This window comes from Macrotis lagotis, chromosome X, assembly GCF_037893015.1.
Source record: "Macrotis lagotis isolate mMagLag1 chromosome X, bilby.v1.9.chrom.fasta, whole genome shotgun sequence".
Classification (NCBI taxonomy): Eukaryota; Metazoa; Chordata; class Mammalia; order Peramelemorphia; family Peramelidae; genus Macrotis; species Macrotis lagotis.
In genome coordinates, this window is record NC_133666.1 from 346,292,337 (window position 1) to 346,317,124 (window position 24,788).

Genomic DNA, 24,788 nt, shown 5'->3' on the forward strand with positions numbered 1-24,788 from the left:
GTTTTCTCAAGTCCTTTTTACTTTGTTGGTTTGCCTAAATTTTAAGTATGCCTCACAAGCATGTCAGTCATCCAAAAAGTTTTTGCTATTTGAGCTAACTTGTAAATCTCACTTATCAGATTTAATTTAAAAGACATAAGAAAGCATATAAACTCTATCTTAGCCAAAGAATTCATGGTGAGGACAGAGCTTGAGCCCCACACATGTACTAAATTGTTTGTACCAGGACCACTATCTGGCTAGATGCATGGATCTCATTACAAACCCATTTATGCTTCTTCTGATAGGGAGAGGACAAGATCTTTGAGTAGTTTTGTTGGTTTTGTTTAACGAATTTGGGATAGTTTCACAATATCCAAATCTACTATCAGCTATAAAACCTGTTTCACCCAGTGAAGAACTACCTGTCCCCAAGAACCAGACACATGCAGTTTAAATGAAGATGATGATCCTGATAATATGGATAACAAAAAACTAGGCTCAGCATGATAAGGAAGGAGCCCAGAAAAAGTAACCTTTCAGTCCCTAGATCTTCATATACCAATTCAAGCTGAAGTAAATGGCCTTGTTTTTTCATCTAAAAATCAAGCTAAATTTATCTACTAGAAGAAAAGTAGAAACTCTCTTTTAAGATGGTATAAAACATGAAACTACTCTTGGGAAGTATCAAATGTGACAGAATATATCTGTAGGAATCCAAAAGTAATTGGTCATTGTAATGCTATTTCTACATTTGTGTGAATAAGACAGCAGAGATTTTTTTTAAATCCATAACATATGTAACACTGATCTCAAAGGAAAGAAATTGTCTAAGAAGGAAAAAAAAGCCAACAGTTAATTCTGAAAGACTATGTTTAATGAAAAATGTACTTAAAGTAATGGTAAATTTTTATTCCTTTGAAAAATAAATTTTCAATAGTCTGTGACACTAAAATCAAAGACTAGCTATTTGTGGATGAATAATATAAATATATAATACATATTAATTTGTAATATAAAAATAAGTGAAATTATAAAATCCAACCTTTTGAAGACTATTTGAGTAAAGTTGAAAGAGCTTTATAGAAGTCATTTTTTTTCAAGTGGCTAAAAACTTGGGACAGTACAAGGCAGAAAACTGTCAACAAATTGTCAGTGATCTTCTCAAAACTATAAAGCTATAGGTCCTTGGAAACATATTTGGACTTCTTGTAAAACCTACATGCAGTACATGGGTAACTTTTTGTTCCAAACATTAATAAGCATGGCTAGTTTTTTCTTCCAAAAGTTAATAAACTATGCATGTCCTTTGATTCAGTGATGGCACTTCTGAGCCTCTATCTCCAAAAAAGCTCAAAGAAAGATCCTCTATGTACAAAACATTTATAAGAGCTTTTTTTTATAGTGGTACAGAATTGAAAACTAAGAAAATGCCCATCTCTTGGACTGACTGAACAAGCTATGGTATATGAATATAATGGAGAACTATCATGCTAAAAAAATGAATAAAAAATGTTTTCAGAGATACCTGGGAAGATTTGTAGGGAATGATGCAAAGTAAATTTAGCAGAATAAGGAGAAAAATTTTATTCTATGATACCAATACTGTTATAAGAATAATTCTGCAAGATTTAACAATTCTTATCAGCAAAATAATCTGCTGTGATTCCAGAGGATAGAGTAAACCATCTACCTCCTAAAAGAGATTGTGTACTAATTTGCAAAATAAGAAATGTATTTTTGGACATAGCTCTAGTGTGGCATTTATATTGTTTAATTATGCTTATATGACATAAAGATTCTTTTTTTCTTTTTTTAAAAAGTGGTTAGTGGCAAGTGGAAAGGAGGAAAAAATGCTTGATAGGTGAAAAAAAATTAGATTTATATTTTAAAAATAAAATTCCCACATTGGAAAAGTTATAAAAGAAATATGCTGACTAGTATGCTGACTGCTGTTGGACATTGAGCAGTGATGTTTCCATAGCAGGAAACTGTAAGTAGCTATAATTATTTTTAGGTAAGAACCCCAAAAAGCACAATTTTCTTTAGTGATTAAAAAAAAAATTTTAGTATGTAGGTTGGATTTCCCTTAAAACAGTGGAGTGATATATAGCATGTGAATTCATCTGCTTAATCAACATGAAATGCTGTAAAGTTGATGAACTTTCATATCCATCACAGGAAAATTGAGTCTACCCTTACTTATACATTATATCTAGGAAGGTTTGTAGTCAATAGAATCTTTCTGAATACTACTGGTATTCATTTATAGTAGCTTCTTCTGTTATCTTTCCCTGTTCATTATTGTCTGTGTTCTTCTTGTTCCTTTTGATAAGAAATGACTATGAAGATTATTTGGGATTGTGAAGATAAATCTTGTGAAATCTAATATCTTTGCCTTTATTATCCATATTGGCCCTAACTTTCATAGACCACATCAAGGTAATGTTATTTAGAGTTAAGAACTACCAGAAGTACTGGTTGGGTTCATCATTCTCTACAAGATAACCTACCTCCAAGATGCCCCTCACATGTATTGTTTTCCCATTTACTACTATAGTTATAAAATTCTCTGCTAAAACTATTTATCTATATTCTGTTTTATCCTTTTTTTAGGATAAGAGGATTACATATGTCTTTCTTGCACATGCATTATGATGTTTCATTAGTAAAGTCTACAGTTCCCTCTACTGGCAAAGTTTGGAGTACTGATTCAGATACTGATTTTTAGAACCTGAGTTATAGAATATTATTATGTTGGTATGATAGCCCTAGACTGATAGTGATGGAAGCTTATATGTAGATTATGTGTATATAAAGTTTGTATGCTCTTCTTCGTTTAAGAATAACATTAAAGGTCCTCTACTCAAAACCTTATACACCATGGAAGAAACCATCAATAATTCAACTAAGCAAACAAACATTTATTAAGTGCTTAAGTGAGTCAATCACTATGGTTAGCTCTGGGTTTACAAATGGGAAAAGAGAGATTGTCCCTCAATGATGGAAGACTTTCTAGAGTGGCCTGGGGGCTTGAGGAAGTTGTTTTTGGCTGAGAAATCATAGAGCTGGTAAATTGATTTATAGAACTGTCATAGAGTTTTGTTCCCTACAAGTAGTTGGGAATTAATAAAAATTTTTATTGGATGGACTTCTGAATGTGTATGGGATGCCAATGTAACAATCACTACTACTTATGCAAATTAATAACAATAATAATAGTAATAATAATAATAATGCACATTTAGAGAGTGTTTTAAGGTTTGCAAAATAACATGTAAATATCTCATTTGAACTTCATGACCAGAAGTAACCTTATTATCCCCTTTTTACAGATGAAGAAATTAATATTTGACAGAAGTTAGGGGACTTGCCCAAGCTCACACAACCAGTATCTGAGGCTGGACTTGAACCTAGGTCTTCTAGACTTAAAGTCCTGTGCACTCTTATCTCTTATTCTACCTAGCTGCCTCCTGAAAAATAATGAACCCTTTTCCTTATTAGATTTTGTACTTTGAGTTCAGAGACCTTAACCAAAAAAGAAATTAGCTTTATTCTTACCTATGTCTCTCTCGTTTTCGATACCACTCTCACTTCTGCCCCCTTGTAGCTTGTTAAATATATAATTATATTTCACTGGTACTTAAAAAAAACTTTTAATATGAAATAAATTCATAGATTTAAGCTGATAATATGACTCTCTGTTGCTAAGGCAGAGAGTGCCAGAGCTCAGCCAGCTAGTCCAAGATCTATGAAAGTAAAGGCATCATTCTCCCTTGGCCCCCCAAAAAGATTCCCTGGGCCAACCTCCAGGAGTTCAGATTGCAGCAGAAATGTAAGTTGTCCTGGGAGGCCCTGACTGCTCCAGCCTTTGGTTTCTAATTCCTATTCCATTCAGATGTTTCTAACTGTGCACTCATTGAACCCAGGTGTGGGTGGTGATTTTGCTTTCTGATTTCAGTTACCTGGCATTGTCATGCTACTTGGTCTTTATTCCTCTTCAGGATGCACTCTTGGATCTCCAGACTTTCTCTACCATAATATAAGCCTCCTCTGGGGGATGTTCACCCCATTTCTGGACCTCGCTGGCTACAAGTACCCTCCTTGCCTTCGGGCTCTCCTGTTGATAGGATGTCTCCTCCCAGAATCTCTTTTAAAATGGTACCCAGACCATGTCTTCATTCCTCTCTAGGTCTTGCTCCTGCCTCTTCTCATGCCATCTTCATTTCTTCCTTTCCTAGACTGTTTCACTTTCCTTTATATATTTTCTTTCCCCAGTAATACTGTATGTGCCCTAAAGGTAGGAACTATCCTTCTGCTTGTATTTAAATTTCCAATGGTTGGGGGAAGCTAGGTATTGCAGTAGATAAAGCACCAGCCCTGGAGTCAGTAGGACCTCAGTTCAAATCTGCCCTCAAATACTTAATACTTACCTGAATATGTGACTTTGGGCAAGTCACTTAACCCCACTGCCTTGCAACACCCCCCCCCCCCAATAAAACCACAATAAAAAATAAATAAATTTCCAGTGCTTAGCACAATATATGGAACATTGTAAGTGAGGACCAAATAAGTACTCATGATTTGACTTTGCCATAAAAATAGAGGCTATATGATAATAGAAGCAGCTAGGTGGCACAGTGGGCCTAGAGTCAGGAATTCTTGATTTCAAATATTGCTTCAGATACATACTAACTGTATCCCTTGAGCAAATCACTTCACTTCAATTTGCCTCAGTTTCCTCATCTGTAAAATGGAAATAATATTTCCCAGGGTTTTAGTGAAGATCGAATGAGATAATACTTGTAAAGCATTTATTCCTGACACTATATAAATGTTGAGGGAGAGGAGAAAGAGGACTGTAGATTAATTTTTTATGTTCACCTTGCTGTAAATGAGGATCATTTAAGGATCTGTACACTTTCAATATTATATGATCATAAACCAACATTGAAACATAATAAAATTGTTTGGTGTGCAAATATAAATAAGGAAAATGGTTAATAATTTTATAAGAATATGATTAGACAATAATGGTTTATGTGAAAATGGTCTCAGTATTTCAATTGTACTTAGCTTTAACCTTAGCATCATTAATGAAATTTGAGCATTCATGTCATGACAATAAATAGTCTCAATAATATATCTGTAAGATGAGAAAGTGGCAACTCTTAGCAAAAGCCCCCTTAATTAAACATCTCATAGACCTTTTTCTGATGGGGAAAAAAGTTTAAAGTCAGTTTTTAACATGGAGCACTCTATGGACCAAAGTTCAACTCACAAAATATGTTGTTTTCCCCAGAATGGTCTCTGGTCTATAGAAATAAAAACATTAGAAAGTATGACTAGCTCTCACCTTGTACTAGTAGTAAAACTTGCAACATTATATGACTGATTATAATAATTGTAATAGGTTAATTCATTTTGTTTACACTTGTATCTAATTTATACATAGATGTACACAGAATTGTAGGAGGCAGCATGGATAGAGAGCTGGGCTTAGAGACAGGAAGATCTGAGTTCAGATCTTATCTTTGGCATATACTGGCTATGTGACCCTAAGGAGTTGCCTCATCTAGGAGATCTCTCTAATCAGAAATCCAGTCCCTTTCTTCTAGCTAAATGTACATTCTTTCTTAGACACATTGGCCTGGCAAAGTCCCTAGGGCTTTTTGTTGCCTGGTAACCAAACCCAAGCTTAAAGCTCTTCTGTAGTACCAGTGGTACCAGTAAATCTGATAATAGTGAATAGGAAAAAAAAAGACCAAATCTTTAATAATAACAACTCTGAAAGCCATTTAGGACTTTACTTAAGACATAGATGATTTTAAAAAGATAAATTGGTTATTTTATGCCTCAATCATATCCTTCCCACTACTTGAGTATGTTTCATGAGGGCAGGAATTTCTTAACTAAACTTTGGATTCTACCCAAGCATAACACATTTCTCTGTATACAGCAATTCTTTAATTGCAATTGAATTGAAAAACTAAACTGAGTTAAATATAATTTAGATAGTTTTTTTTTCATAAATTCTGGTACTAAAATCTCTATGGGTGCATGTAGTTATTTCCTAGTCCTACATAAGACAAAGCCCTTAAATTTAAAGACTGCACCATCAAACACATAGGAAATGTTTTATATGACTAACAGCCTAAATATCACTGTCATTTGAATATTTAATGCTGGATAGTCTCATTTTTTTCCTTTACAGATGATACATTTCTAGATTAAAAAAAAGAATTCTTTGCCATAATATTTTCACTTCCCTCTGCTTTTCCTTTAGTGAGTAGTTTTTACTCCTTTTCCAAAGCTCAGAATTGGTTTTGTCTGAAGTTAGTTAGACCAGGCAAGTTTAAAGCCTAATCTTTCATTGTTATGTAGGGGTGCTTGATTGATATGCATTCATCTGATATGAGTTCATCAGTTGATATGAGAGCATCTTAAGATGCTCCATTGAAGCTTCATTGCCCCTATGACTCATATGGGCTTCTAATCCTCCAGAGTCTCGTTATATAGCTGTACTTAGGACCTCTGCCATGAATATATCTTATAGGTGAGATTGCTATAACAAGATGCTATGGGAATTTCAGTAACTGGAAATCCTCCCCCCACTGAGATCCAAAATGGATTTGTTTTATATTGTCTTCCACTTTATAGTAAATAGTTCTATTTCAAAGTTCCATTGCATAAAAAAGGCTATATTTTTGTAGGTTACAGAAAGAAAAAAAAGAGGAAAATGGATCATTTGTCATTATTTTTAAGGAGAAAATTTAACACTTACACCTTCCCAGGAGAGAAGCAGCTATTGGACTATCCTTGACTGGACTGAAACAAGATCAACTGAGCAATAAAAGGCCCCCGTTGATGTGGGCAGAACATGTCATGGAGCATTGAGTAATTTCATGGACCATTGAAAAGCCAAACCCATAATCAGGACTCGTTGGTTGCATGGCCGTTCTCCCGAATGAAGCATAAGATAGAGAGAAAGTCTAATTTGAACACTGCCTACTGTGTATAAAAGGCAGTTTGCTTTGTGGATTTTCAATTTTTTCTCTTCTCTCCTCTTCAAAGTGTTTAGGACATGGTCAGTGCAAAACACCTCCTGCTGAAAATTGCAATGGATACGCTATTTCAGATAGGGAAAAAAATGACTCTGAACGAATTGCAATCTGCCTCAGCTACGTTCTTCCTCAAATTTAACTGACACACACATACCACAAAGCATTCAACTGGACTACAGAATGAGATCAAAGAGCATTCTTTTATAGTTTGCCACAATTAAGCTGTTGCAGCTGCCTGACAGCTTGCATTATCATACTAACTTTCACACCCTTGCTAACTAAATGCCAAGCAAAGTTGGGAGTAAGGGAGAATGAGAGTGATGTAAATGAGTCAAAAAGGAAATAGATATTTGTCTTGATCTGTGAATCACAAGACTATAACCTAATATTAATTTGTTTTTAGACTGCTGGCCCTGTGACGATGTGATTATTTTAGGAAACACATCACTTGCAGAGCTACACATATTTCATTTGTTAGTATCTGCAGAAAGGCTGATAGATAAAATGAAGATATAAATGATAAGCAGCCATGATTTCTTTTGACCAATCCCAGCTCTATTTGTTTTGCTTTTAAGCCAGCAGACCAGCTCCCAGTTTGTCCACCCCACTCAATGCAGTTCTGAGATTACCCTCAAATAAGGGAAATCATTGACCTGACCTGATTATTAGTGCCTCTCCACAGATAAGCAAGGCAAGGGTGCCTACCTTTCATGCTGCCTCCTGGGTAGGCCTATAGGTGTTGCTTATAACTAGGATGAAGTTGGGGCTGCCAGAATGAGAAACTTGTTTCTGACTAAGACAGGAACAGAGATTTTGATATACTAGGATAACATCATAAGAACCTTGAGCTGGAGGGAACTGGGAATAAATGGTCACTCAGAAGACTATGGGGTGGGGGAGGGGGCACTGGACAATTTTGTTTGCTGCCATTTTGCCAAACCATTTAGATAAGGTATTCTATGAATAAGCCAAAAGAATTTCTTGTCTGTTGCTTCAGTTCTCCTCACTGGACTGTGGCTATGTGAAGATGATGTTAATAACAACAAAAATAATAGTCTTTATATAGCAATTTATGGCTTGCTAACAACCCTGCAAATGTAGGTGTTATAGTTCAAATTGAACCAAATAGCTATTAAGTGGCTTCCCAGGGTTGCACAGCTAGGAAGTGTTGAAGCAGAATTTGAATTCAGTTCTTTATGATTCCAAATTCTGCACTCTATCCACTGTGTCACCTAGCTGCTTAAGAAGTTGATAAGTTGATGCTGAGCAAAATGAGCAGAACCAGAAAAACATTGTACACCCTAACAGCAACATGGGGGTGATGATCAACCATGATGGACTTGCTCATTCTTTCAGTGCAATAAGCAGGAACAATTTTGGGCTGTCTGCAGTGGAGAATACCATTTGTATCCAGAGAAAGAATTATGGACTTTGAACAAAGACCAAAGACTATTACTGTCAAATTAGAAAAAAAAAAGCATTATATTTTTATTTAATTTTGCTATCTCATACTTTTATTTTCTTCCTTAAGGATATGATTTCTCTGTCATCACATCTAACTGAGATCAATGTATAACATGAAACAATGTAAAGACTAACAGAATGTCTTCTGTGGGGGTGGGGGGAGGGAAGCAAGAATGGGGGAAAAATTGTAAAACTCAAAATAAATAAGCTCTTTAAAAAAAAGAATCGTGAAAAGAGAGGAATGAATCAAAAGAGAAAAGGAAAATTTGTAGAGTGTAAGGAGCAGGGTTTGTAATGAGAATCAGAAAATGTTCCCTGTTCCAGAACAGGAAATGGAGAGAAAACTGAATACTTGAATAACTTTTACTACAAGATTTTTAGACAAAACTGTAGAGACTCTTATCCAAGCGGTTGTTATGATAGTGAATGAGATTGCATCCTTGGAATAGGGGTTCGGCCTTTTTTAATATTAGGCCATCAAGTGGTTGAGGAATTTCTACATTATTAGTTATCAAGATGTTATGAAACAATTGCTTCCTATATTCCCCAAGAAGGGAATGATTTTTTTATTCAAATTTTTTCATTCAAATTCTTTAATCTTTACTAACATGCTAATCAAAGGATGACATTAAGGATGATTTAGCCTTCACTGCCACAGTCTCAACAAAAGTGCTAAGCATTTATAGGAATTACAAAGAATTTCTCAACTTTAAACAGTTAAAGATTTTCTCGACTTTATTGTTGTTTGTTGGGTTTTTTTGTTTTTCTTTTTAGGTTTTTGCAAAACAAATGGGGTTAAGTGGCTTGCCCAAGGCCACACAGCTAGGTAATTATTAAGTGTCTGAGATCAGATTTGAACCCAGGTACTCCTGACTCCAAGGCCTGTGCTTTATCCACTACACCACCTAGCCAACCCTCAACTTTAAACAGTTAAAATGAAATTCAAATAAGCAACAAACATGTTAGAAAACAATAGTCTTTATGTTATGCAAGTTGTACTCTAGCTTTCAATCAGTTAGATGGGGTTTCTCATTCTTTCTGCTACTGAGTAAAGAATGATCTCAGGGAGAAAGGATTTCATAAGAAAATAGATCAGAAAAGTGGACAATGAGCTAAGTAGGTGGTGTCTGAGAATGGAATTTTTTGGATGATGTCTAAAAATATTGGAATGATCTTCTGTTGCAGAGGGATGGATTAATCCTAATCAGGATCAATAAAAATTATATGTCTAGTGTCTTGAAAAAAAGAAGTTGATAAGAATAAAGCAAATTATTGGGAAATGGGGCTCTAATCAGAAAAAACTAATGATAGAGTAGAAAAAAAACTTACTTGAATCTGGTGTTCCTTACTAGAATATGGGATGATGTCTTATATTTTGATAGGATCCTCTGGCATATATTAGTCAAATCTCATTACAGGGGTGGAAATTTTTTCATTTTTAAGAGTCAAGAATGATTTGGAAACTGTCCTCAAGCTTATTTGTACCTTTGTTCTAGTTGGTATCCATGTTTCATGCTGTTAGTTGATAGCTTCAGCGACTAATTCCCAGATTACATCAGATGTCTGCAGTTAGTAGATTCACTACTATAGCAATTTCAAGAGACAACTGGAACTCTATCACTCCCCTACCCCCAATTCTTTTTTTAAAAAATTTTGTTTAAGGCAATTGGATTAAGTGACTTGCCCAAGGTCACATAGCTAGGTAATTATTCAGTGTCTGAGGTTGGATTTGAACTTCCGTCCTCCTGACTCCAGGGCCAGTGTTCTATCTACTGGGCACCTAGCTGCCCCCCTCCCAATTCTTAATGATAGATTTCAAGTTATCCATTTTCTGGAGATCAACAGGACAATTACTGGTAGTTATAAATTGAGAGGGGGTTACGGTGTTAAAAATAAATGAAAAAAGTTAGTTTTCTTTTTTTTCTTTTTCTTCTTCTCAGTCTTCTTTCTTGACCTAAACTATATTTACATGGTTGATAATTACTCAAAGAAGTATGAAAGGGGGCAAAAACCCCCCTTTTAAATGTTAAGATTTATATTACAAAAGTCAGAGAAAGAAACCCTTGAAGTTAGTTTGGTGTATGGGAAGAAGATAATTTGTTACCAGCACTTAGCTTTATCCTTAATGAAGTGACTACCTCTGCTTCCCTTGTCTTCATTTTCCTTTCCTTTCTGCCTCCCCACATCTTTATACTAAAGCATGAGCATGTATTGGACAGATAGCTTCCTTTGGTCAGAAAGAGTTCAATTCAAGGCCTCCCTGACATACACTAGAACTCTGTGATCCTGGATCAATCATTTAATTTCCAAGCCCCCCAGGCAACTTTCTTGACTAAGTTACAGAGAAGTTAGCAGTTGAAAGATAGGAGTATTTCTGTACTTGGGATTCCCTATATGTGAAATAACCAGTCTAGATAAAAAGTTTTTATACACACACACACACACACACACACACACACACACACACACATATATATATATATATATACATCCAAATATGTCTGTACAATTTTTTTACAGGGCATGTAACCATCACCAACTACTTACTGAACTATTTTCCTGGTCTTGACCTTGAAAAAAGAAATGTATTTGGATACACAGCTCTGATGAAAGCTGCCATGCAAGGTCGAATTGAATGCATCCGAGCCTTAATGTTGGCAGGTATGTGGTCATCTCTGCTTTGGTATGTTCTCATCTCTTGCTCTCTCCACAGAGTGAGGAGAAAGTTAAAATTACATTTTTTAAAAATTCATAAATATTAAGGAGATTCAATTTCTGTCTAATGTTAATATACAGTTTGTGTGGTTATGTTATTTTCCCATATATTTCCATTTGTCAGTAATCTTGGACTTTTGTGAAGTTTATTGCTGTCTCAAACCAGATAAAACAAACAAAAGAAAAAGCTATTAAAAATTCTAAGACATGTTCCAAAGTTAATCCCAGTTCATATTCCTTGTCTGCCATGGATTGTGGTTTGCCTTCCTTTATGCCCTGATCCTATTAGCTACAAAACTACTTATATCAAAGGTGAGGGTCTGGAACAATCAGTGACTTCTAGGTTAGAATTAAATAGCAATGGAATACAAAAAGGATTCAAGATATCCTACTTCTGGGTCACGATAAGTCTACAAGCATTTATCAATCACTTACTGTGTTCCAGGAGCTAGGAATATAAATACAAACAGAAAAATAATCCCTCCTCTCAAGAACATTATCATATAATGAGAGAAGGCAACAGATAAGAGGAAGCTGAAGAGGGGGATAGAATTAAAGGTACCAGGTGAGAAGGAGCAAAATCTTCAGAGTTAAACATGTAGCCTGAAGAAGAATGAGGGCAAGATTAACATGGGCCACCTCCTTAGGTTCCGGGAGGAAATGGTACACAGGGATGGAGGAAGCTTCCATTCTGAGAAATACTATAGAAGTAAAGTGAATTTTCAAAGAAATGGAGATGTTTGTTCTCTCTGCTAATGTTGACAACACCTTTCTATGTATTAGAATAGGTTTTATGTGTTGTTGTGGTTGAAGAATTTTACATTCCCAATTAAAAATTTAGTTCAACAATTATATTAAGACAGGGTGTTGGTTTTTTTAAAGAAAATTATTATTAATTTAAAATTCTTTTGTAATAATTTGATTTTGATATTTTCAGCTTGGCAAACACCAGTAAATATAAGCATTTCCATTGACAAAGAACAGAAAAAGAACTCTATTTAGGAAATTAACTCTAATTTGTACAACTTGGTTTTGGGGTTTTTTTTAAGGTATACAATAAATTTTAACACCTTGATTTCAGAGTTGTCCTGCTTACCTGTGTCTCCCTCAGAACTTTCTTCTAGAGTTAATTTCTGTGCATTTAGAAAAAATGTAGAACTCAAAAGCTTACAAAAAGATGAATGTTAAAAATTATCTTTGCATGAATTAGAAAAAATAACAAAGTAACAAAAAAATTTTTCTGTGCGTTTAAAAAAATGCTTCAGTGACCATCTCCCTGGCCCCATTGCTTCTTCTCTTCCCCATACAACCTTTCTGTCAAGCCAAATAAGCAGTCTATTGTGCCCCCAACCCCCACCCCAAATCACTCATTGTTCATTTCTAGAAATGTCATCTTATTCTGCTCCTTGAGTTTATCTTCTCTTTCTGTTAGGGGAGGAGATGCTTAATCATTTCTGTTACTAAAGTCCCAATCTAATGTTTAATTCCATCATAGGATGACCCTAGGTTCTCAAGTTATGTTAGTAGAGCAAAACCTCTGCCACATCCTAAGAAGATGGAAAGATGCTGACTTTTCTTGGTTTCAGCTCCTTTATCTATAAAATGAGGTGTTGGATTAGATCCTCTGAGGAGAGGCCCCTTCTGATTCTAAATCTGGGACTACTGACTTGATTATTGACTGTCTCTGTTATCTGAGAACCAGCCTAGCTAAGTTTAGAGAGAGAGACTCTTTACCAAAATGTTGAGCTCCTAGTGTTCAATTTTTTATGGTTTTCTCAAGACTATTTTCTAAGGTATAGGAAGATTGTCATACATATCTGATAAAATGATGGATTTTTGAAATAATAATGATAATTATTTAAGGTCTGCAAAATGTTTTCCAAATATCTCATTTGATCCTTACAACACCCTAGGAAACAGGTGATGCTATTATTATTATATCCATTTTATAGATGTAGAAACTTGAGGCAAAAAGTGGTTAAGTGACTTGTTCAGAATCACAGCTATTAAATGTCTGGAATGACTTTGAACAAGGTCTTCCTGACTTCCTAGTTTAGGTAGAACTGAATCTGAATTTGTAACTTTTCTTTGTGCTTCTAAAGCTTTTTAGTGTGTTGCTGATGAAAAGAGGACTGTGTTTTAGCTCTTGATATATTATCTGCTATACTATGTCAATATGTGTTTCCAATATCTTAACTTCTTGGTTCACCAGTCATAAGATAGGAGTTTTTAAAAATGAACTCATTGAAAATATATTACAGATGAATTTTAAGTTTTGTCTTTAATCCATAGTGTCTAATACAAAGAATTTGGCCCCTAGATTTCAGATTTTGTTTCTCTTTAACTACTGGGGAAAAATAATTAGTCTGATAAGTACAAATAATATTGTACTATGTTTACTTCATCTCCAGTTTTATCAGTGGTTATCATTGTTGAAATATTATGAACTGCTTTTTCAACTGGTGGCAATAGAGCTGATCTTATCAGTCAAAAGAGTAAAGCATCTTTCCCCAACTTCTCTATATTAATACCCCATCTTGTTCAATATTCTCCAAACAATCAAAAAAATTTACCTATTATAGGGGATTTTACTATTCAGTTTTAAGGTTTGGACACCCCCCTTATTTATCTTCAATATTAGATAAGAATAAGGACTAGACCTGTAATTTTGCTAGAGTAGGGAATTTCTACATGAGGAAACTTCTGTTTATCTTATTATCTCAAATGAGATAATATTTGTGTAAAAAAATGCTCAGGACAGATATAAATACCTACCTATTCCTTTTTCCTACCTTCACTGATGTAGGTCAGTACCTAAAGTTACAAAGAAATTAAGTATCTTTCCTGACTTCTTACAGCTAGTTTGTATCAGAGGTCCAAATCTTCATGACTTCAAGGTTGACTCCATGACATAGATTTCAATCTTAAGAAAAGAAACTGATTAATAGTGTCCAGTTCTAGTTTTTGTTTGTTTTTCTTGCTATTGTTAATATTTTATTTCTGATGACTTTTGAGATAGAGTACCTTCTAGAACTTTGACCAAGAAAATATGATCATTATGAGACTATAATTAGAGAACTGAAGGACACAGGAGGGGCAGCTAGGTGGTGCAGTGGTTAGAGCACCGGCCCTGGAGTCAGGTGTACCTGAGTTCAAATGTAGCCTCAGACATTTAATAATTATCTAGCTGTGTGGCCTTGGGCAAGCCACTTAACCCCATTGCCTTGCAAAAACCAAAAGAGAGAGAGAGAGACAGAGACAGACAGGAATACTTCCTTATTGAAAGCCAAGGTGGAAATACAACTTTACTCTCCAACTCTTCTATTACCACATTCCTTTGTGAGCTAAATTTTTCTAGTCCCAAATTCATTATATTCAACAGGAATAGTGTTTCTCCCCTCCCCTCCTTTTTTTTTTTTAACAAATGATGCGTTGTTTATCAGATTGTCATCCCTCCCAAACTGCTAACATCTTCATAGAGTATATAACATAGTCATACATCAATAACTGCTTTTATCTTCTCTGATCAAGCAGAACAAAGAAATATTAGAAATTTCAGAAACCCTGGAATTTAATAATAAAAAATTATAGTTCAATAAAGGATTTACTCTCTCCAAGGTTCTGAAATTCTGATTTATTGGAACTGTGTTACTGTGGCTACTGAGGACAAACACATCAGCAATACCTGCTGTGCTGATTATAATCTCAAGGGATGTGAAACCTTATTAATATGATAGAATATTAATATTCCCAAAGTGACAGGTCAGTTTAAATAAGTTGCCCTGAGAAACTGTATTCAGAGAATGATTTTATCTACATGAAAACATAACGCAGGGGTGATACTTTTTTTTTTCCCCTTTCAAGAAGAAGCTTCAGGGCTCAGTTTCAAACCTGAATGGCATACACCAAGGAGAGTGGAACCCTGTGACTTTGGGGGTGGGGAAAAGGAAAAATGTTTTTCAAATTCATGTCCAACCTCCTGCATAAAATTGATATTGATGAGGGGGAATGAAGAGTTGTAATGAAGAACAGGGTCTGGTCATTCATCCACCATCCTTCAATTCCAAATCACTATTAAAAAAATTGGACTCTCAGAAGAAAATCCAGACTTCCATTCTGCTTCTTTTTTTTTTAGGTTTTTGCAAGGCAAATGGGGTTAAATGGCTTGCCCAAGGCCACACAGCTAGGTAATTAAGTGTCTGAGATCGGATTTGAACCCAGGTACTCCTGACTCCAAGGCTGGTGCTTTATCCACTATGCCACCTAGCCGCCCCCTAGCCACCCCTCTTTTCTGATTTATTTTCCTTATTTCCTTTGTGCAGTTTGAATATTGGATTTGCTTAATAAAAGCCCTTATTGAATAGAGAATAGTAGTAGAAATATAACATGTAGTAAGTCAGGTTTCAGTGAGTAAAAATGTTGATGTTCTCACCAAAGAGGAGATAGATCACCTCTTAATCAGGGCAAAATTCTGGGCCTAGTCTTTATTAGAAGCCATGAGGCCTTGAAACATAAGACTACATTAAGGATGCTGTTTTAATATTAACTCAGTCTTAAGCTCTTTTACCTACTAGTGTAATGTGGTTGGAGAGCAATGGTTCTCATTGGTTTCTTGGTGGTTCAAAAAGTTACAGTTTAAAGAGTTATAGTATATTAAAGTCAAAAATGGACATTTACAGATAGAGGGTCTTGTCACACAACTAGTTAGGAGAAACCTGGGGTTGACTCTTGACTCTTCAGCTCCTCTTCATCTGCCCCTGTTACAGTCACATTTCACTGATTGATACATAAGAGTTTTGGGATCATGGGAGTTAAGGCTGGAAAGGAACTTTGAAATCATTTGAATGTCCTCATTTTATAGATGCGCAAACTAGAGAAGTTATGATTTGTCCAAGTTCTCATGGTACCCATGTCCATTCACTCCAAATCCATTTTTCTTTCTAACAAACCACAAAGACGGTCAACATTTATTAAGAGACCTAAAAGGTGCTCATCCGCATTCTGTTGAGAATTCAAAAGCTCAGTCTTATTAAGCACCTACTTTGTGTCAGGCATTTGCTAAATACTGGGAATAGAAATGCGAAAAAGGGAAACATCCCTTGTACTTGATGAGCTTATAGTCTAGTTGTTGTTCAGTTATTCAGTCATATCCAACTGTGGATAACTATAACATACTAGGCCCTTCTGTCCTCTGTTTTCTCTAGAAGTCTGTCCAGGTTTGTGGTCATTGCTTTCATGATACTCTATTCATTTCATCCTCTGCTGCTTCCTTTTCCTTTGACCTTCAATCTTTCCCAGCATCAGAATCTTTTTCAAAGAGTCTCATGTTCTTGTTATGTGGCCAGCATAGTTAAGCTTCAGCATTTTTTATCTTCCTGTCAGTGAATAGCCTGGATGGATTTCTTTAAATATTGATGGAGTTGATCTCTTAGCTATCCAAGGGACTCTCAACAGTCTTCTCCAGGACCACAGTTCAAAAGCCTCCATGGCACTCAGCTTTCCTTGTAGTCCAACTCTCAAAAGCCACACATTGTTTTGGAAAAAAACCATAGCTTTGATTATACAGACCTTAGTCGACCGGTGATGTCTCTGCTTCTTAGTATGTTTTCCAGATTTTCCATAGTTTTCCTTCCAAGGAGCCAAGTGTCTTTTAATTTCATGCCTGCGGTCTCTATCTGCAGTGATCTTTGAGCCCAAGAATATAAAATCTAATGCTGCTTCCATTTCTTTTCCCTCTAGGACCAGTTGCCAAGATCTCAGTTTTTTCTTTATGTTAACCTTCAAACCAGTTTTTAAAGTTTCCCTTTTCACAGCTAATGGAGTTATAAATTAGAAAATAGTGTCTGTGCTCTATTACATCACCAGTCCAGTTGAAATCAAAGAGCCTAAAGCACATCTTGATCCTTGTTCTTAAACACAAATATGAGCCAGAGTTTCTCTTTGTGTTTGACTTCAATAGGAGGCTTTTGGTTCCCATTTTTTCATGGCACTACAAAGTCTGACTAGTGTGAATTCTTGAGTAAGAAGTAAAGTAGATAGATGATAACTAGGAAGGAAGATAAACTCATTGAACTGAACAAACTTCTCCTCCATTTTCCCTCTGCCCCAATATATTTATACAAATGAAATCAGATTAAGATATAAAAACTTTAAAAGAGTGAAAAGTAAAATATGTATCCAGAGGTTTACCTGTACATTCCTACCCTTTTTGCTTTTCCAAAAGATGGTAGAAGATTGGAGTATTGTACATTTAAGTGGCTGAATATAGTCCAGTATATTCAAAGTCATAAGATCTGCTAAGTGTGTATTATGGGGTAAATCACTTTTATTTCTCTGATTTCAGGTTCCTCACCTGAAAAATGTAGATTTGTAGATGTGCTATAATAGATCTAAGCTCTCAATTGAAGAATCCTAAAATGTTGGTACCTCTCTTGTGTCTCACTTTTTTTTTAAAGAGTAGTAATTGGGGGCAGCTAGGTGGCGCAGTGGATAAAGCACCAGCCCTGGAGTTAGGAGTACCTGAGTTCAAATCCGGTCCCAGACACTTAATAATTACCTAGCTGTGTGGCCTTGGGCAAGCTACTTAACCCCATTTGCCTTGCAAAAACCTAAAAAAAAAAAAGCATAGTAATTGGAGTTAGAAAACCTGTCACCTACTTACATGGTGTGTAACCTTTGACAAGTCAGTTAAATTCTGAGACTCAGTTTCCTTACCTGCAAAATGTTACTGTAAATGTCAAATGCAATCAAATGTTTTGTCATTTTAATTGAATTATATAAATATGAGCTGAGTTTTTGGTTTTGTTTTGTTTTTTATTATTAGTTGACCCAATCCTTCCCAGCTCCAAAGAAATCAGTCACCTTGTTAACAGTTTAGCTAGGCTTCTGACAAAATGATTATCAAGAAAAGCACCTTCTGGGGCAGCTAGGTGGTGCAGTGGATAGAGCATAGGCTCTGGAGTCAGGAGGACCTGAGTTCAAATGTGGCCTCAGACATTTAATAATTACCTAGCTGTGTGACCTTGGGCAAGTTACTTAACCCCATTGCCCTGCAAAAACAAAACAAAAAACAAAGCAAACAAACAAAAAAGCACCTTCTAAATCTCCTCCACAGTAAGCTACCTACGGAAAGGGACAACAGGCCTTTCATCTTTTCTTAACCACCAATCATGATCCCTCTAGGCCTGTGTGGGGGTGAGTTGGGAGGTCTCTGGCACCTTTTATGTTGGCCTACCTTTACATTTGAGTGGGCAGGGAACTGGGTTCTGAATTTAGCAATGGATAAAGGAGGAGGTAATGAGGGTCTCAATGTAAAATGATAAGTATGACGATTCTTTGAGGTCTTCATTGAATGACATGATATAACTATAAAATAATTAACATTAGTCCATTATAGTTCATTATTTAATTGCTATATGTATAGTATTAATATTCAGTTTGATAGTGAATCTTTTGAATTAGAGTTCACCCTGATTTATGATACATCTCACAGAAATCTAGGTCTGTTTAATGTCTCATAATGGAAATACCTTCTGATCTTTTGATTCTTTTGTACATCCCAAGATCATACACAGGGCAAAAAGGAGGGCAGATTTTTCTCTACAGGAAGAAGATTCTTAAACTTTTGACAGCTGTTCCTTTTGTGATCCATTAGCATTTTAAAAATGTCTCTTTCAAACAATGAATTGTTCATTAAGATTTTAATTTTGCAGTTTGCTCCCTTTTAAGTGACATGCAATTAATTAAGTTTTAATGTGCCATTTATTTTTTGTAATGACAGTTTTAGTGCCCTGTTTCCTTTTTAGTCAATTTAAAAATTGTACTTTAGCTAATGTTGCTTCCTAATTTTCAGTTCTAAATAATTGCAACTACTCCCCACATAGCTCTTTAATTTGGCTGAAAATGAAGATGTACTGAAGTGGTACAGATCAGCTAGCCAGCTTTGACCAAGAGAAGAACTGAGCAGAAGCAAGGGAGGCCAAAATTGGTCATGACCTGATTATGCCCTAAGTTGTCCTGTTGGGTTTTCCCACTTGAGATACTGTTGTTGAAAGTATAAGTCTCAAATAAATTTTTTTAGAGTTTTTTTTTTTTACAAGGGTTAAGTGGCTTGCCCAAGGCCACACAGCAATGTAATTATTAAGTGTCTGAGGCTGGATTTGAACTCAGGGACTCCTGACTCCAGGGCTGGTGCTCTATCCACTGCACCACCTAGCTGCCCTATCTCAAATAACTTTTAAAGCTACTTGTGCAGCTGACTTGGTTTTGGGGTTGGCAGTACAATAAATCTTTGTTTCCAAGTCTGCTCCTTCTTTTCAAGTGGTGATAACTCAAGAGAAGTTGAGTGTCAGGAATCAGATTAAAAATTAATTGGGAAATTTTTACCAGAATAAATAAAAATAAAATGAATGGCTAATTCTAAGTAAATATGCCCCTGCAGGGAATCAACTTCCCTTGAGTTATCACCACTTTAAAGAGGTTGGGCAACCTTCTCTACATCCCAGCCAGGATGTGTGAGGTAGGCGACTTGCTTTCCTAATGAACAATTCAGCACATTCCTGGCTCTCAGGGCCAAGAGGGCAGCAGTTGTCTAAAGCAGAGGCTTTCAGTACTAAACATAGGTGACCAGGAGGCACAGTGAGTAGAGTACCGCACCTGGAGCCAGAAGACCTGGATTCAAATTCAGCTTCAGACATGTGTTCTCTGTATGACCTTAGGCACAGTTGACCTTAGTTCAGTGCTGTGAACAAGAGTTTAAATTTGTAATTCAGAATTAAATTACAGATCAGGTGCTGAATTGTAAGATCCATTAATAATGAATTGTTAATTAAGATTTTAGATTTGCAGTTTGTTTAGTGGGTACAGTAGATAGAAAATTGGACCTGGAGCTAGGAAGCCCTAAGTTTGAATCTAGCTTCAGACATTTATTAGCTTATGATTCTGGACAAATGATTTAATCTTTTTTTGCCTCTATTTCCTCATCTCTTAAATGGGGATGATAAAAGTACCTACCTCCCAGAGTTGTCATGAGGACAAAATGAAATATTTGTAAAGAACTTTGCAAACCTTAAAGCACTCTACAATGCTAGCTGGTATTATCATTATTGTCATAATACACACAGTTGTGTGTTAACTCATGATCTGCATTGGTAGTAAGAACTTCCTTATTGTTGATTTCTAATTAATAAAATCTTAAATCAAGAGAAAGGTTTAATTTGCATAAGTAGGGGTGGCTAGGTGGTGCAGTGGATAGAACACTGGCTCTGGAGTCAGGAGTACCTGAGTTCAAATCTGGCCTCAGATACTTAATAATTACCTAGCTGTGTGGCCTTGGGCAAGCCACTTAACCCCATTTGCCTTGCAAAAAAAAAGTACTAAAAAAAATTAATTTACATAAGTATAAACTATTTCCAAGTACAATTAATATCATAATTAAAAGTTATTCTTATCCATTTCTTGAAGCAGATTCCAAGGTACCTTTGTTTGTATAAGATAACATGCTTTATGTAGTAGAAAGTAGTAAGTTTTCTTACACACATTTACACATACAACACACACATACACTCTGTCATTAAGCATTTTAATTTGAATTCAATTCTATTGTTTCTGTTTTATTTTGGGGGTGGGGAGTAGGGAAAGTTCCTATAAAATCCAGCCATACTTATTTTTTTATTTTATTTTTCAGGAGCAGATGTCCATGCAACTGATCCCAACAGAGGAATGACTCCACGGGAATGGGCATCTTACACAGGAAGGTCTGAGGCTGTTTGGGTCATCCAGAGACTTTTGGACAGGCCCTGTCCTGAGCAGTTCAGTGAACAGTACAAGCCAGACTGGCCAGTGATGAAGGACACTCTTGTCAAACCAACAGAGCCCAAGAGCTGTTTACACAGGCTCACTGAGTGCTTTCGGTCAGTCTTGTCTTCCCGCTATGTCCAAGGACCTGAAGATGGTGGGGTCTTTGACCATATGGTTAGAATGACCACGAGTCTTCACAGCCCTGCTGTGGCTATTGCCTGCAAGACTGTGTGTCCTGAGACCCCACCTTGTGTGGGGAAGAGGTGCCTTGCAGTTCAGGAGATCCTCTGGCACCAGAACTTGGGGGATGTTCATGAGCATGAGAAAGGCAAGGTGGATAGCTATGAAAAGCTCTTTGAGAACGCTCGGGTTGAGGTGGTTGACCAGAAGACTGACAGGAGAGCAAGTCTCCAGCCTCCCACCTTTCCAGTGGCTCCAGGGGGCTCTGCAGCCTCTCGGAAGGCCAGTCTCTTGCCGCTGCATTTGTTGAGGAGGAGCAGTGTGAGGCCAGGCTTCGTCATTCCAAAGGTCCGCATCAACAAGGCCCCCACTCCCACTTTTCAGCCAGAACGAGTGAAGAAGAAGACTAGTGATAAGGATGATAACCACTTGCAGATTCCTAAGTGGAAATACAAGGAAGCAAAGGAAGAAAGGAGAAAAGCAGAGCAGGCAGAAAAGAAGAAAACGACCGAAGCTGCAAAAGAAAGACGTGTATCTCCCTGGAGGAATAGGACTTGAACGCCTATGGTGGAGTATTAGTATCTGGGATCAGCTTCCCAAACTGTAGGCTTGAGCATTCTGCTAGGCAGTGACCAGGCAATGTGGGAATGTTCCTTTGGGTCACGCCGAGAAGGCATGTAGGGAGACAGTGGGGAGCATGCTGAACAAACATGAAGGTTGAGGGGTTCAGCTCACAGAGGCTGTTGGAGCCTATTGAGTGAAAAGGTGACATTTTCCTTTGCTGCTACGTCTATCTCAGGGCTCCAGGATTCCTGTGTTGCCTATCCTCTCCTTTGGTTTAATGAGAAATGTAGAATTGACAAGCAGTGGTGAATTGGTAATGCTGCTGTGAGATTTGGGAGCTGGGCAGTGACTATTTAGGGTGGCATATGCCAGGGACAAAGGAGATGGTTACTCTAGCTAGTGGAAAACACACCAACTATAATTTCCTCCCCTATCCCCAAGGGAAGGTTGGTGGGACTGCTTGTGCTGGCCCCTCTTCAACCTTATCCTAAATGCTTTCTTAATTTTTCCTTTTATTGTAGTCTTTGACCTAGATTTCACCACTTACAAATGTGGGTAAGGGGGAAGCAGGAAGTATAAACAACCCCCTTCAGTATGGTCTGTAACTTGTAAAAGAAACCCTGGTACCACTTGTATATCAGAACCAATAAGAAAGGGTATTGAATCCATGACCATAGGTATTGTGAAATATTTGTAATGTGCACACTACTGGCATCACCTCAGTCCTGTAGAATAGCATAGAAATACTGTACATTTCCAAAATACTATCCTCTTCCCCATTCTTCCCATACTCAAGAACAGTGCAGTTAAGTGCCTCACACAGTATTTTGCAGACGCTAAATACAATAAATATTTTTGAAGTTGACATTGAATTGAATCACATTCACCTTGTACATATTGAAATCTATAATATTAGAACATCACTGTTCAGATGTTATCTTTGCCAACAATGGGGGAGGAATTGGGGGGGAAGGGGATCTATAAATTATGTAGATGAGTGGTTCCTGAAATGTGGACTAACACTTATCCCATCCATTTTTACATGACTTTTTTTTAAAGAGCTAAATCCTACCTAGATTAATAGGAGATTCCTGTTTGTTTGGGATGTTTCTAGTGAAGTCAGCTAATTTTTACATTTGAATTTATTAAATTGTTAAAGCCAGCCAGAAACACAAGTATAGACATTTTTATAATAAAAAAGATGAGAGAGCAGCCTACATGCTTTTAGAATTTGCAGTTATTCATAGAACCAGAGCCTCCAATATGGCTAGATATGAATAATTCTTATTCTCCACAATTTGGAAAAGATGACATCTATTAGGTGGGAACATATGGCTTGAACAAAAGAAGTGTGTGTTGGCCAAGTTTTTTTCCCTTCATACTTTATTCTTTTCTTCCTCTTTTCTCTTATTCCTAAAACTGTGAAGTCAGGGGCCAGCATGACCTGGCTTAACTTATCAAATTTAGAAGTGATAATCTGTTCAGTCAACTTTTGTGCTAAGGACACAAATACGGGAAAGATGACCAACTTTACTGGGTAGTTATCTGCTCAGCTTCCCATTCTTCTACAGATGTCCCCCACCCCAGAACAGTAAATTCTTTTTGGTACCTAGAGAGGCTAGAAGATGGGGAAGGAGGTTCTGTTCACTGGGGACAGTCCTGTATTAAATCAGCAATAGGTCATTTGCATTGTGTTAGTACTCCCTTTGCTCCTGCAAAGGTTGGTCATTTAATATTCTGTAGATATCCTGGATTGCATTAGACATGTCATGCCCTGGTGATGCTTGGGCCTCTGCCTTATTATATTGCTTGACAACTGTCTGAAACTTGGCCAGATTATTGATGTGTCCAAACTCCACATTTCTCCAGGTATAGTATAGGATTGGGAAGTAGAAGTTTTGGATGTTTTTATTACAATTTTTTCCTGCTTTTCAGCAACAGGCAAAGGACACTTTGGGGTCCACATATTGAATGGGCAAACAGTGTAGAGATTGCTCATGATGTCAGCAAAACAGACCTTATAAATTTCTTTTAAAGTGTCAAGCTAGCAGGTTTTGACCAAACAAATATGTTCTTGGGAAACCAGATGCTCTGTATGTCACTTTTCTTCTTATTAAAGAAAAGAAGATAATTGGTCAAAGAAATACAGCAGAAAAGGCATGATGATGTGGAGCATAGTTAGTTGTGTGTTGGCAGGGGACAGAAAAGTAGTACCTGTATGTGTGTGTGTGTGTGTGTGTGTGTGTGTGTGTGTGTGTGTGTGTGTGCGCCTGCATCTACACATATATGGACACATTATGTGGAAACTATAATATGGAAAATGAGCAAAGCAAGGGAATATTTAGTACCAGATTAAAGTATCCTCACTTTCCCATCTATAATATTACCCCCTCCCAGACTCTGAAGGGAAGTCATTTTACATTGTTTCTTCACTTTTTTTCCTCGTGGTAGTGTGTTTAGATCTTCTCATTTTTCTCTTTGCATAAGTAGATTTATCAGTACATCAATTTCACAAGACAGGGAATTTGTGTTCTAGGTCTATATCCCAGCAACGATGCTTATTCTTTTGTTTTCTAACCCACCTGAAGGATGGGAAAAGGAGCAACCCTGAATATCCAAATAATGTGTTATCTCCTCTTTCCTGGGAATTTCAGGATTTCCTATTTACTCTTTTCCAATGAAATTTTTTTTCCTACACAAGGCTATTTTTCATCCTGAACTTAAGTTCTCAGTGTTGACCTAACCATCAGCACACCAGAGGCCACACAGGCTGCCTCTTCAATAGTTGCTAATGTCAGCAGAACAGATTGATGAAAATTAAAGAAAAATACAGATACACTTGTTTATTCTCTGCTTTTTGGGGTAGCTACCTTGTTGGGGTAGCAAGGGACTAATAATGAAGAATAAAGAAGGTTTTTCCAGTGGGGAGCCATTGAAAAAGGATATCAATTCTTAGGCAAGGTAATTATCTTATTTTTTTCCTCATCTCTTTTTTTTTTCTTTTTTTAGGTTTTTGCAAGGCAA

At 36.6% G+C, this 24,788-nt stretch overlaps 1 protein-coding gene across 1 annotated transcript in view; it reads left to right on the forward strand.

The window, feature by feature from the left end:
- The window catches only part of ANKRD33B (ankyrin repeat domain 33B), a 108,458-nt gene extending 84,003 nt beyond the window's left edge, over positions 1-24,455 (forward strand). The window contains exons 3-4 of the mRNA XM_074208682.1: positions 11,028-11,168; positions 20,908-24,455. Coding sequence (XP_074064783.1) covers positions 11,028-11,168; positions 20,908-21,758 — 992 coding nt within the window. The 3' untranslated portion in view covers positions 21,759-24,455. The remainder of the gene's footprint in view (positions 1-11,027; positions 11,169-20,907) is intronic.
- The last annotated feature ends 333 nt before the right edge of the window (positions 24,456-24,788 follow it).